The sequence below is a fragment of the Vanessa cardui genome, chromosome 8, assembly GCF_905220365.1.
Source record: "Vanessa cardui chromosome 8, ilVanCard2.1, whole genome shotgun sequence".
Classification (NCBI taxonomy): domain Eukaryota; kingdom Metazoa; phylum Arthropoda; class Insecta; order Lepidoptera; family Nymphalidae; genus Vanessa; species Vanessa cardui.
Genome location: NC_061130.1, coordinates 15,340,403 through 15,355,712, shown reverse-complemented (window position 1 = coordinate 15,355,712; position 15,310 = coordinate 15,340,403). Strand labels below are relative to the sequence as shown.

Sequence of the window (15,310 nt, the reverse complement as noted above, 5' to 3'; positions counted from 1 at the left end):
GTTAAATTTATTCTAGACGTATCGACACTATTAGTAGACTATTTAATGGACAGTTTGAGTGAATTTAAGCAATGTTCGGAGGCGGTCGGGCCGCGCGCATGCGCTTTGTTATAATGAACTCCGCGCCGGTTACCTGCGTCCCATTTACTACTTCATGCAAAAAATGGTTAAATATTCCAAAGTAATAATATTTGCGGAGTCGATGATCGTAATCTTCGCCGAACAAAACATAAATATTTCGGAAACGAGCTACATATTTCCAAAACTACTTTTAAATGTTCATTAAACATATTCAATTCACATTAGAATTTTTTTGACTAATCATCAGTATACCTATTGATGAGCGAGAAATCATGAGTCAGTTACATTGTTGAAGCTTCAACAATGATGTCAAATAAATAATCGAAGTTTTGAGAAGTTTGGGTAAATCTGATCCGTGTCGGCTATGATCACCAAACTCTGTCCCATTCCCCGGCGCTGCCTAGGACGCGGGTGCAGGGATCATTGACATGCAAGGCGCATAATGCTGAGTCAACGCGATGGTCGCCCGTCGCCTCGCCACCGTCACGTCCCCGTGACATCGTCGTCCATGCGGAACTAAAGCCACTTTCCTACATTATCACTTTCCTTGTTTTTAAATTATATTCACGTGACTGACCATTAAGCGTAACTTATTACGTTGAATAACACTATAGGTTTTATATACAACAGCGAGCATTGAGGACTCTACGTTACTGCTGCTCCAATTAAAACATTCAGCGTGACATAGATGAGACGAGATTCCATGCCATCATGTTCAATCAAATGGTGACTTATGTTTGAGCTTACCAGTTCTCAAATAAAATTTCCATTATATAATTACAAGCAAAATAAATACCCTTTGGTGAGAAAGTACGTTTTGTCGTGCTTAAATTTAAGAATTCCTCGATACGTTTTTACATGACAAAGTATTTAATGAGCAGACGCATCAGTGTTATGATGTTTTTGAGCGGTTAAGTCATGTCCTCACTATATTTGGCGGTTGTGACGCGGCCAGACGCGCGGAGCTGCGCCGTGGACCGCGGGACAGCGTGGGAGCACTTTTTACCCTTAATGCTTAAACGTCTGGCGTAATTTAGTGCGTTTGCAGAGCTCGGAGCTCACAAATCGTAATATTTAGTAGCCTTACCAGTTACGAATTCAATTTAAATTGTTGATAACAAACGAAAAATGACAAGAAATACCGAAGGGAATCTACGAGTAATGTTAGTAATTCATTGCGTAAGCGTGATTCGTGCAATCTAATTTGTAATGTAATCGATCTACATTGACCTCCCACGAGACGAGTGCGGCGTGAGCGGTGACCGGCGATGAAATACGAACGGTCGGGCGGCGAGGAGTCGTCGTCGTGGCGATGCTGCGGAGGCAGCGATTTGAATAAGGTCGCGGATCTCGGCGAGCGCGACGAGCGTCCGCACAATGACGCTGAGTTCCGTGAAGCACGCGCGCCACAAAAAGCGCGGCCAGCGCTCGCTGTACCCCGGCGCCCCCCGGCACCCCCCGCCGCCGCAGACCGCTTTTTCCCCAACCGACCCATTCATCCCGTAATTAACGCCAGCAAAAAACTGGCCTAGACGAAAATTAGAAATGTCTCGGTGTCGCCGCGGCCTAACAAAAAGATCAGCTGTAAATTTGTATTAATTTAATTATGTCATCGTTTTGTCTGAGCGCTGCGCGAGCGCAGTCAGCCGCTTTAATTAATCGTGCGGAATTGTGCTCCGGTGATTGCAGCATCGCTAGCTACTCATTCACTGAACTTCGAACGTGCTCGAGGCGCAGCGAATTGCCCGCGTTTCCCATTTCTTGAGCTATAAACTCCTCGGTTCCACTACATAGTGCACATAAACGCTCGATGATAAAGCTTGACATAGTCATATGTGCTCAATGTACACAGTGAGTTAATGAGGATTTGTTTATGTAGCGCCAATGCAGCCGCCGGGCGAGCAGTTCCTGAGTGGATATGAATGGAGTCGAAGCAGGAAGCCGCCGGGGCGAGCGCGTGAAGGTAAGGCACGTACAAAAACATAATAAGATAATTTGAGTACGTCGCTTGTAATATTCAAATGAAGTGTGCGAGTGTTGCATTATGAGTTATAAGTACATACCGTTAAGGTCGAGCACCATCTGTGTGTTAAAGAAGCCACTGACGTCACCGCGGCCCGACACTGCAACAAGAGTTTATAATGTAATTAAGACAAGGAGTCGCGAGATGAGCTTCGGAGCTGTGCGTTACCAGTGTGACCAGTGCGCGATGCGATACGTTATAAGCTGCGGGCTCATAGCCGTCCCAAGCTCTGTACGACATTCGGGCGAGCTAGAGAATTCATATCACCATTATGTATAGAGACGGACCGCCGATTCGGAATCGCTTCGAAGCAATTAAACATATTACGATAAAACGAATGCTCGTTTAAACAAATGCTTAATAGCGTGGTATCATTAATTAATATTGTAATGCGAAGAAGGAATGATGCAAATTCATTAAGTGTTACGACACAAGATGTGGAAACGGTAATGCGGCGAATACGCAAGTCACTCTTGACTATTTTTTGCGGACGACATCGCTCGCGTGCGCCGCGCTCGCTCCGGCAGTTCTGTGATCTGAGATTCGAAGATTTTATCGGAGATGAGAACTCTTTGTTTAGTAAAAGTATACGCGTGACGTCATCGTTCAACTGTTTGCGTGAAGGAGCTCAAAGATTCGTCTCCTGGAATCTCTCTAGACTTTTGATTGATTTTCATTTACAATTAAATATATAGTTTCCTATATTGCTATAGTTCCCTTCTGAGGCTGCAGATTAATCGGTGTATTCTATCAACTCTATCTAGTTAACAGTGTGTAGTCAACACAAAACCCTCGAGGGACATTTCCTTCAATATTGCTACCTACATGCGTTATCTCGAGAATCGTTTAAGCACTAATCGGAGCCCTGAGCTTCCGTTTCGTATTGGCATACCCTTCAGTCAAGTCGCCGGTTACTGACATCGCATTTAGTGATTCCCATTTTAAGATATAAAATATAAAATATTAATAAACATTATTCGAATTAAATGTGTTGGTTCAAATAATGTTTCTCAACAATTCAAAATATACATTACAGAGCAAGGGAACGTGTCAGAATGAAAACAGTTATTTTTATTTATTTTAACCGAGTAGAGCTTGATATTAATTTAAATATAGTTAATGTAATTAGCATTCTAACAGAGACATGCATTCACAGCGGAACCGGTCTCAGTGGACGAGGTTCTAATGTCTTCCTCACTTCGATTTTTTTGTGGAGTTATTGTGGACTATTTGTTAATGAATATTCATTTTAATAAAATATATGTTAATGAATATTGCTTGTTACAGAAGCAAACATTGCCTTAGACTTTTATAGACATAGTACATAGACATAGTATGAAATATGAATCATATCTATAATGTGTAATATGTTAAAGCAGCTCAGTGTTCCTTGAAATCGGCACCAATACTGAGGTATCATGTGCACTTAGTGTGTTCCGATTGACGGTGGTATGGGTGTTGCGTTGCTGCTGTTATCCCCTATCGCGAGTCACCATATCGCTCGTTATATAGATGTCAATCAAAAACTATTGAAACAATAATTCTGACAATATTACACTAGAAAGTATGTACGAAATGAGATCGTTTGGAATGAAAAATGCCATTTTAGAGATTTTTGCAATTGTGATGATGTCGTTCTGGATGAGCGATATAGTGTAATCTAACAGTCTCGATCTAGTTCTAATTATACAGCTATAATATCTCTCGCGCTAAAGACAAGTCCCTCTTTCGTCGGAGTGAGCTAAATCAGAAGGAGATCAAAATCTGTTGACTATCGACGTACAATCGGCACATCTCAGCGAGCATACAGAAGACAAGCTACAGTATTCCATCTCTTACTCTATAACTCAAATCACATTCGACAATAACATCGCTCATCCCGCTCTATGCGTGCAAGTATATTTATATCAAGAATTATAATTTACTAATTATTCACATAACCGACATGTTTTATGATTTTATTTTTTACCGCGTACCCACACACCGAGAATTAATAAAAAAGGCCACGTGCGAGTCGAGCTCGTACGGAGAGGGTTCCTAACGATTTCAAGTTAGATTTAGAGCGACAAATTTGAGAATTATGCTAATTAGGTCACCTAAATGTATTTGATGCATTTTTCCGAATGGATTAGTGGAGGCCGTCGGAGTGACGGACAGACATTAGGTGAAAGTGCAAGGTGAAATAATATTAATATTAATTATTTAAGAACTTAGTAGTACACGTTCGACTTTGGCTTTAGTGTAATATTTCCCTCGCATATTCATTACATAAACACGCATAGGTGTGTTGCATGTGTGTGTGTCGTGCAAACGAAAATTAATAATTATCTGTTCTTATACAATCGTACTTGCTGTTTTATTATTCTCTACATTTTAATAATACTTTGTGGTAATTTCATGCGATGTAACATTCCTGTGTTTAAGCAGTACGTTTAAATATACAAAAAAAAAATATTTATTTACAAAAAAACTTGTAGCTAACATTACAGTAACCCAATACGTTAGTTAAATTGACTACCAAAACATGATTGTAACATAGGATTTTAAACTAACATGGTTATTTTTATTATTAAAGTTATTAATTTCGGGATATTTACCATGTTTTTTATTTTTGTTCGGTGGACGAATGTCTTGTTCACGAGACTCGTCGTTCACAGTCTCGTGAACAAGACATTCGTAGACAATGTCGAAATATCGAGCTCCACCGAACAAAAATAAAAAACATGGTAAATATCCCGAAATTAATAACTTTAATAATGATTGTAACAATTATTCAGTTTACATTAAATTTAACAATATATGTCAATTTATAAAATCCAATAACTAATTAAAAAATAAAATAAATAATTCTGTCCAATGATGAAATAACAAAATTTAGAAATTTAAACAAATTAAAAAATTAGTAAAAATATTATCTACCGAGTGATGGATGGTCTGCTGATAGGTCAAGTAATACCTAATTGTCTAAATATTTCAGATAATAATGAAATACTTTAATAATAGTTTTTTTCGAAACGTGAATATTTGATTAGCGTCTATGTCATTGATAATCTTAATTAGGTTTTTATCACAAATACTAGTTTTTTTATATATTTAAAGAATTTTAATTAGTCACAGCAGTTATGAGAGAAGTTTATACTTGAAACAAAGACAATACTTTGTTTTTACTTAATTATTGCTGGTACCGGCGATAACGGGGAACCAAGTGTTTATATTTAATATTATAATCTTGTTAGATGACGAATCTTAAGTACTTGTACTTTATAATATATTGTATAGTTATTGTTATATTAACAACAACAAAAAGGTGTTATTTTTGTTAGGTAATATGACTACATTACTATGTAGTATAAAAACTAATTCTCTTCTCGCTGTCTGTCTGTCTTTGTGTATACGTATATCTTTATAACTACGCAACGGATTTGATGAGGTTTTTTTTAAATAGATTGTCTGTTTCAAGAGGTAGGTTTATATTATAGTAAAGCAAAACTAATAATTTTGGAGGTTTGTATTGTGATGTCTTAAATAAGCCGCTTTGCTTGATGTCTGTCTGTGACGGATAATCTTAAATAACTATTTTTAATCCCTCACTTTTTACGAGAAATAAGGTCAAGTACGAAGCGATTTTAAGCAATGTATCATTAATCCTGATGCAATTGAGTACCTTACATTGTGCATTTAACACACATAGATATTTAATTTAAATGAATATTTTTGAAGATATTACAACTTTAAAATGCAGGGACACAACGGTTTGCATCGTCTGATGATAAAACAGCTGTGAAAGTTATGTATAAAGACATTCTGTAGCGTATTTAGTATGAACATTATACCCGTTTATATTTATAGTTATACACAATGCCTAGATGATAACATTAAAATAACTTGTTAAAGAAATCTTTCCTACATTAAAGTCAATAACCTACGAAAGGACGATAAGGTCAGCAATCTAAGAAAATAGTAGAATTCCTGCGTAGATCACACATTCCATTTAGAGTAAACTAAAAAGCGAGGGTCAGCCGCCGCCCGCCGATATACCTAATAGAATTGTTGCCTCCGACATCAAAGGAATAAGCGATCGTCGTTCGGGAAGAAACTCTCATTCGGTCGTAATCTCGCCGCTCGCTCGAAAGATAGCATCGTATTAAAAGGATAGGGAAATAAACGGGAATGGGACGGGCTCTGCTCGGAGGAGCACCATCGCTCAGCGCGGCCGCAGTAAATCGCGTCGCGTAAAATACAGCGGGCGCCGGCCGGGCCGGACCCGGGGGACCTCGCCGCTATCAATCCTCCCGGCCGCCAACCCGCGAATCGAGAGAGGTATTGCGTGGCCTAAATGCAAAAGGGCACCCGAATTTAAAGTCCGGTTTGACAAACCGGCGGCTGTTATCGCTGATTTTAAATTATTATGACGTGAGGCGCGCCCGAGGGGTCGCGCGCCTTCAGGACGCACGGCTGACTCCGGCTACTCCGTACAAAGTAACTAAATTGCCATTCCGCCCCCGACCGTAATTTCGACAACAGTCGGCAGCGCTATGCTCCATGTGTTCGAGTAAAGACTACCTAAGTATTCGCAAAGAAGTAAACATAACGGTAACTATTCGCAAAGAAGTAAACATTGAACGATGGCCGGTATCGTTCAATGCAGACAGGTCTATAGTGGTTGCGTCTGCGAAAATGATTTTGTAATATTTTTGTTAAAGACGAGATAAACGTTATTTAAGTATCAATGAGTCCAGCTAAACATACATAGTGTGACATTTTTTTATACAGAAGCACAAGAGACGTTTTTAGAGGTCATGCCAACTACTGGCACGCGTCAACATATTTTTGTTGTACCGGCCCGTCGCGCTCCACGTGACGAGCGATCATCTTTCGCTTTAGATTTCTATCGTAATGAAATGCATTAAAAACGATCACGCACATTAGTGCCAGCGGCAGCATCGTCGTCGCAAGCCGTCGGGCCATCCGCGAGTCGACACAGCGCTGCCTCATAAGACGATATCAGACATCACGACCTGTACTATTATTGCAGATTTTATTTACCTACAAGTGAATACTGTGCTCAGAGCTGGCGCCCTCCGCTCAGCCTCGTGACAAAAGCTGCACGTGTTGGTATAATTACAGGTTCACCGAGCTAAAACGTATTTTCTCACATAGTATCACATTGTAAGCAGCGCCTCTGGCGAGGTGTAGGTACTCGTATACAATTTACATATAAATGTACGGGATGTAAATATATCGAAAATAAAACCTCGAGTTTCCATGCAATCGAAATATAGCCGAGAAGCGGCGGACGTGCAAATATTTTATTACCGAAGTATTTGTATCGTCAATTTCAATGAGCTATAATTTTACATTTTATTAAAAAAACACGTCTTTGACAAATATGTAGGTACGGCTGTCCGCCGTGTACGAGATTTCCCACTAACTTTTATTTATTCGAATGTCGTCTGTGCATAAGTTCTGCGTTTTCCATAAATGCTAAACGGTCGATCATCCCATCGCATCACAAGTGACAAATGTTCGCGCGAAGAATACAGCGCGCTAGCGCCGCCCGACGCGACCGTCGCGTCGCCGCCGCTTTGAGACAATTACGATATTATATATGACGCCTGTTGCGACCACTGACGAAGCCTACATTGTGTTGTTGCACTTGCGACGATAGCATCTCAATAAGTGCGCTGGTTCTCTGTGTTTGCAACACAGCTCGCGTCACACTTGTTATAATTGCCAAAGTGAAATTTAAATTGAAAAAATAAATTAAGCTGCAGACAGACATGTGTTTAGCGAATCGAGAGATTTATCATTTCGCGTTTGAACAGTCTAACGCTGAGCTTGGGCCTCCACAGGTTTCGGCCAGACTGGTGCGAGGAGAGCGACCGGTCACTGAGCAGTAACGCGTAGTGACGGCCTGGAATACACACAACAGGGCAAAAACTACGCTCGTTGTCTCCGCAAGAGGCGCGGGGTGACTGACCGCGGGTGGTTAATTGCGTCTCACCCCCTCCCCACGCGCCCCCTCCGCACGCCCGCCGGGGTCACGCAGACCTTCACATGGGACGTACGTAACAACATTCGCCCTATATACGAAAATCGATGGCACCGTAACCGGAACAAGTTCAATATTTCGGCACGCCGTCCCGCTCGAAGACAGCTCTCGCGATTACGAATAGTAAATAAACGCGGGGTCGGTGACCAGCCGCCGCGGGCCGCATCGGGCGCCGGCGGAGTCGGTTCGAGGTATGCAGATGCTAGAAGTCGCCCCAGACCTGTATCTCAGGTATTCTAATTTGAATCCGATATAAGGAAAGCTCGGCGATTGGATGAAACATTAACGTTTAAGATTTTTCCTAATAAGGCCAGTCGCGGTGCAAATGGCTAGATACACTCGGCCTGACGCCGCGGGGGTGTGGAAAAAGCTCCCAGGGCGCTTTTTCTGTTCGAAGCGACAGGTGCGCCGATTGATTGCAAATATTAGGATTCGGTCTGATTGCGGTGCGCTCAACGACTCTACTTCGTTCGAACTAACACCGGCTGCCAAACACACGCTCATTATTAATTACAAAATCATTAAGGCTGCACTTTCTTATTTAGCATTTTAAGCAATTACCTCAGTAGGAATCACATTAATACAATTTATTTCAAGTTCATACTGCGAATTGTTAATTGAATCAAAGTAACAAAAAGTTTTAACATACCAATCCTAATGAGGACTATTCTTAGAAAATCTCTTCATATAATTGTGGCATAAATTATTATTAATTAAATAATCCTAATTACTATCATGCAAAATTATGCAAATTAAATATTACGGAGCAGTGTGCGGGCGCCGGCGCATGGGCAGAGTTCGCGCGCTACGTGTACTAACTAGTTTTAATATCAAATAAAAGCCATCTGAACGTAATGTTTGTTAAAAACATGTTAATAAGTAGTCATGTCCGCGTAGTGAGCTGACCGTGTGCCAGCAGCGCTTAGATAAATAAGGCGATGCGATGCGGAACCCCCAGCGCCGCCGGTCCGCCGAGCGTCTTGTCAAACATTACAATTGCAGCGAGAGCAAATCTGCAGCGTGTAGGAGGCGGTAAGTGCAGCTTCCTGCGACAATAACTGCGGCTTCTAGGAAAACGCCCGCGGACATTCTAACAGATTTACTGCAAAATTTGTCATTCGAATCGACACAAAGCAATAAGGATAATGTCGCTTGCCAGAGTCCGCAGATCATCCCGTCACACACACGCGTACTTGTACACTTGTGTGTGTGCCGAGGACAGAAACATAAAATAGTAATAAATCGAAACTCGATTCAAACTAACGGAAAATGTCAGGAGCGAGCGGTCACTTCTCGGCGCGTAATTTAATAGACCTAACAACAAAATATACGCGAAAAAATTCAATTGATTCTATTTCAATATCGCTGAGTAACCGTTATTTTTGTGCAAACCACTCGACCATTACATTTCCGGTGACCGCGCGTGCTCCATGTAAAACTTTTAAATGCGATCTGATTAACATTACGCGTCTTCGACTTGGGGCTGGGTGCTCTCTGGGTGCAACTTGACTCACTACTGATACAAAAGTATTACCACTGTTCTGATTTAATAATATTTGAACTCAAAGGTAGAAAGAACTCCAGTCTCGAGAGCTATTTGTAAATTAACAATAACTCGAGACACATCCATTGCTGACAATACTCATAGATCTAATTTTCTTTTATATAATTAAACGGTAGACTAAGTAAATAGCTGCTTTGTTTAAAAGCCCCAAAAAAAATATTTTAAGAAGGTTTGGAGCCAGTAACACCACGCTGCTCTAAAACGGCTCGGCGGTAAATTACTCTGATTATAAACACAAATTAGGCACACACAAAATCCACAGTATTTGCCTGGGGTTGAACCCGGAATCTTTGGATAAGAAACACGCTTTCTATAATAACAAGTTTTAAATAATAAAATTAAATTAAAAATTTAGAAACCCCCGACCAAACAAGACAAATTCAATGAGCCCAAACTCGATTGGTTCACTAAAAGGTAGAGCAGGGTTACGTCTCCTACCTTCCTATGAGCCCTATCATCAGACCAGCTCGGTTCAAGATTTCCAGCATCAGGTCCTCGTCAATTAGAAACATTAAGAGAACTAGTTAAGACAAATCCATCGAGCCCAAACTGGATGGGTTTACAAAAAGGAAGTCCAGGGTTACGTCTCCTATCTTCGAGCCCTAACAGTAGACCAGCTCAGTGGTTCCAGAAGACATTAGTGTTTCAAATGGCAGATCCCACATGTGCTTGCAAGCAAACTAAACGTGTAACATTCCTATCACACCTAACAAACGACCTGATGACCTTGAAGACCTGAGCCGATTTCCACCAAACATAGCTAAGAACACTCTCGACTGATATAACTTTCAAACAAAAAAAGTCGCATTAAAATCGGATCATTCGTTTGGGAGCTACCATGCCACAGACAGACACATACACATTTACACAGACACGTCAAACTTATAACACTGTTTTTGCGTCTGGGGTTAAAAAGGGAACTAAGAGAAAAAATTGACAAGTCCGGCCTTCATCGCGTGCTCTTATCGAATCCCATACAAGCTAAATGGGCAATTACTTTTTAATAAAATATTGAAATCGCGTTTATTATAATAATACTAATAATCCGTTTTATGCAAATATCTTAAACGCCTCACAACAGAGTAGAGCAAGACACCGGCGACGTAGTACGACTCGAATAATGAAAAATTATATAATCTCCCAACGGCTCTCCAAAAGACTCCGAGTCGGAATCGGTTCGCGAGTCGAGCTCGGCCGGCGCGGCGCACTGAGTACTGCTCGCTATGTTTTATCTGCCGCTGTAATATAAACAACGGCCGGTATTTTAATGAGTCGCGGCGCGTATGCTAATGCCTTAAATCAGCAATTATTCAAAATACTTGGCACATGAAAGCGGTAATTGGTGTGGGATTGTTATAAGTGAGACGCGCTCGTCACATCTGTGAATCCTAGCAGGCGACAGGCATTGTTCTCCTGTCGTGTCTCTCTGATAATATTTAATGTAGTTTAAGTTATTAGCACGTGCTCAAATATCGCTCGTAGTTATTATATTATATTTGCCTCTATAAAATAAAACGGTCCTGAGTCGCTTAGAATATATTATAATAAAATAATTAGTATTTATTATTTACATTACAATGTAATTAAATCTTACCTAGTATGGGGTATTTCAAAATTAAGTAGTAAGTGTCAGTTTTACCAGATCAGAATTTACAAACATTTTTTTTTTTCAAAATTTGTCCATTTTTTTCTTTTTAAAATAAACACAAATAGGTACTACCGACGGCTAATGAGTGTCTTACTTTAGCGTTTGCGGTCAAATCAACTCATAAATTTTTGCACATGTCAAGAATTTTGTATTTTATTTTGAATTGTTAAAATGCAGCGAATACACTTATCTCATAATACATATTAAAAGCCGTACTATACATGATTCTGTAAAACTGTCCAGATACTACTGAATTGAATGAATTGTTGTAACCAACAAGCAACGACTTACACTGTCCAATAGTTCAAATGTCGTACATACGCTCCTTTCCAATATTGTGTTAGTAATCATTTCGAAAAATAATACTTCAAAATAATAAACTACACCATTACTACTTGAAAACCCAAGTCATAAAAAATAATTATATTAAAATTAGGTTCAAATTGAAAAAATCAATTTTTTATAAAAAACACAAGACTGTATTTAGTACGCAACAACCTATTTCAATGTAGTTACTAACTTTAACAATTTAAAACGGGTGGTGAATCGGTTGGCGGTGGTAGCGGCGCCGATGGCGTGATCCGGTGGCAAAGTTCACCGCGTTCCCAAGCTTCGGCCACCGCACGCGCACGCAACGGCAGTCCCAAAACGACGCCCAATAACCGCGATAATGGATAATCGGACCCACAGTAGTAGTTTACACAACATACTGATTAAATATTATTAAATGATTCCCGTACATAAAATAAATTAATATGCCGTATAAAAGAAAGGGTTAGTTATTAAATTAAAATATCAATACATTACAGTAAACTAACTAAGTGTTCCGCATTCAATAATGATAAAATAGAAGTAACGAACTTATCGTTAATAACATCACAATTAAAATGTCAACGCATATTATAATCGCGAATAATATAATGCGTAAATGCAAGAACACACCCGTCAACCCACTTAATAGCTAATCGCCTGTACTCAGATCCTTCTAAAAATATATGACGTATGTTTCATTATACAAACACCTTTAACTTAGTTTATTTTAATTCCCAAATCATTTTGAATTAATCAATTACTTTCAGGTGTGAAATACGATCGCCGTCGCCCGTTTCGAGACTTTATTCGAGCTAACACGACAAAACCGTATAAAATAGAACAATCCATTTTGCGCCCATGTCTGAACATTTATAAATTAATTAGGAACAATAATCCGATGATAAGCCAATAATGCCGCGCGGCCAAACGCGCCGAGTGCGTCAAATCATTTGCAAGCTTCGACAAAATATTAAGCTGACGATTTTGACCAGAGTTGGAATTTAGTTCGTGCCTCAGAGAAGTCTGACACTTTATGTCGACAAAAATCATAGAAGCAAAGACGAATCGGCTCGTACATGATCTTCGTAGTAAAGACAGAAAGGGCTCTCTATATCTCATTAATTAGGTGTCGAGCGGACGAAAAAATATGTCAAGCACGAAAACTGATGCGAGCGATGTGACGCTAATTCCCTTTTACATTTACACACCCGTGCCTTCGTTAAACTCATGTGAGACTCAGGGGTAGAAAACACTACATCATATGTCATCTGCGCCGGGCATAACGATAGTACTATAATCCATACTTGTGATTAGAACAAGAAAAGGCTACATTAGACAGAGTTACAGCGAAGCACTGCAACAATAAAACTATTAGCAGTGGTTGAAACAGTACGCAGTGTGTCTGTCATTAGCGGAAGCATCTGAACGCACCGGGAGTTATTTTAATATAATTTGATGGTATTTTGATAATCTCGTTACGACGCTATTGTTTAGACATAATGACGGCGGTGCGACGAGAGCGGTGATTACGTTACCACTTACGACACTTGCTCTCGCAGCCCCTACTTAGTCCGGTATAGCTAATATTACTTATTTAAAAATAAAATTATGTATCATATTATCGAATAATAAATATTTATAATAAAAAAGTAAGGAACAAAACTGCTATGAATTTATAAAGCTTTGAAAATCTTAAAATGTTTATTTATTGTATTTATATTATAACAATGACCAAAAGCTGTCAAACCTGAGCTGTCACCGTGATGAGCTATCGTATAAAAATGATATCAACAGCGAAAAATAGCTTAATTAATAATTTTAATGAATACCGATATTTTTTAATAAATAAACGCCACTAATGTATTTCGCAGCGATCTCACGACACTGACTAAAGAATGAAATAGTGTGATCATTGCGATACTAAAATCTATATATTTGGGTACGGACACAATTTGACGACGCTGCCCGTCCGCCCGTCGTCCGTCGGGGGCGAGGGACGATTTTATCTCAGTCGCAATGCGAGTCCATCACATTCATATTATTAGAGAAAATTGAATAGAGCCCCCGCGGCCGCAGCCGGGCAGTAAAGAGGTGAAGTGCACCTCGACCTCTCGGGGCGTGTCAAAGGACTCGTTTTGCAGCGCCTCTATGGAGTTAATATCGGGGGGAACCCTTTCAACCTGCTCGCCGAGGATTACCGCCTTGTTGACATGTCGTCGCGTCAACAAAAGGTGCGAAGGGTTACGATTTGTGAATGTTATTGAAGAATAAACATCAACAAACGTCTCCGCTGTCTGTCTGTGCGAGTTAACGAGGGAGACAAACGGCGACACAAAGCGGCCACGGCGGCCGAGCGCTCGGCGCAGGGCACTCGTGCAGCGAGTCACAACAAAGCGTTAGTAAATACAAACATTACTTACTTGTCTGGAGGTGATTAAGTACAAACTAAATGTGATACGTCAAGTCGTTAGCGTGAATCGCAACGACCCAGCACTATGCACAGACGCTCCGGGCCGGCCGAGCGGGCGGCCACCGAGTACCGACACAGCGATAAATATAATTTTGATTACATTAATGCGAGTACGTCCGCAAAGGGTTTGTTATTTGTCAAGATTTGTCGCGCCGAGCCGAGGGGATGACAATAATGGAGTCCCGAATCTGACCCCAGAGACGACGCACGTGGTCCGAGGGGTCGCGCTCGTAAAGAATGGGATCAAAGACTTGGCAGGTATTACGAGGTGTTTACGCGCCGGCGGCGGCGGTGGCGGGCACGAGACACTACGCGGCGGTCACACTGGAGGTGGTGCAGAGTGGTGAACTGACCGTGGCGCTGGGCGCGCGGTGGTGGCCAGGCTTGGGGCTCACGCAGGCGCATGGAGCAGTCTAGCGGCTGGTCGCGCAGGGCCAGCGCGGGCATGGCGCGGCCGCGGCCGCCGATCGTAGGTCGCGCCGTCTCTCCGAGCGCACGCCGAGCGTCCGCCCACCGAGCGCGTCCGTGAGGCACTGCCGCGCGCTGCACGCTTTTTTCCGAGGTTTTTTTTTCGGGCGCGCGCGGGGGCGGGCCCTCGCGGGCCAATAGCTGCGCCGCTCCTCCCGCCGCCCCCGCCGCCCCGCGCCCGCTGCCGCCCGCCTCGCCTGCTACACCCGCTCTTATTTACGTGCCGTATATTAAAAGGGTTTTCCGCGGGCCGTTATGGATTTTCCGTACCGCTTTACATATGAGCCGACTATATGCGAGCTCACACTCGGATAGAGCCTCACCTCTCAGCCGAACCTCCTCCCGTCGACTGAACCGGCCGGCGGACAAGCACTATAAATATCCACTAAACAATATTAAAAACTAATTAGTATTTTTCGCTTTAGCAAGTCCCGATTGTTGATTTAGTACAAATACCTAATACACTGGTTTTATTGTTGGGCACAAAATAAACAGATTGCAAGATCGCTCTCCGTGTTCAGTCGCACTTTGCTCGTGTCACCTGACGTCACGAGCAAGTAGGCGCAGGTCGTTGACCTGCTAGTTAAGAAACATTCGAACTGAACAAAAGCTGCCGGAAGTCATTGTCCTTGCTAAACTTAAATCCTTACAAACATTTTCCGCGTCTCATGACTTACAATTTATCTTAAATT

At 41.4% G+C, this 15,310-nt stretch overlaps 1 protein-coding gene across 2 annotated transcripts in view; it reads right to left on the bottom strand.

The window, feature by feature from the left end:
- LOC124531850 (silk gland factor 3-like) overlaps positions 1-14,470 on the bottom strand; it is a 60,523-nt gene extending 46,053 nt beyond the window's left edge. For both annotated transcript variants that reach the window (XM_047106402.1, XM_047106403.1), the window contains exons 1-2: positions 14,101-14,470; positions 2,145-2,204 (exon numbers count right to left, since the gene is read on the bottom strand). In XM_047106402.1, coding sequence (XP_046962358.1) covers positions 2,145-2,204; position 14,101 — 61 coding nt within the window. In that variant the 5' untranslated portion in view covers positions 14,102-14,470. The remainder of the gene's footprint in view (positions 1-2,144; positions 2,205-14,100) is intronic.
- Between the last annotated feature and the right edge of the window lie 840 nt (positions 14,471-15,310).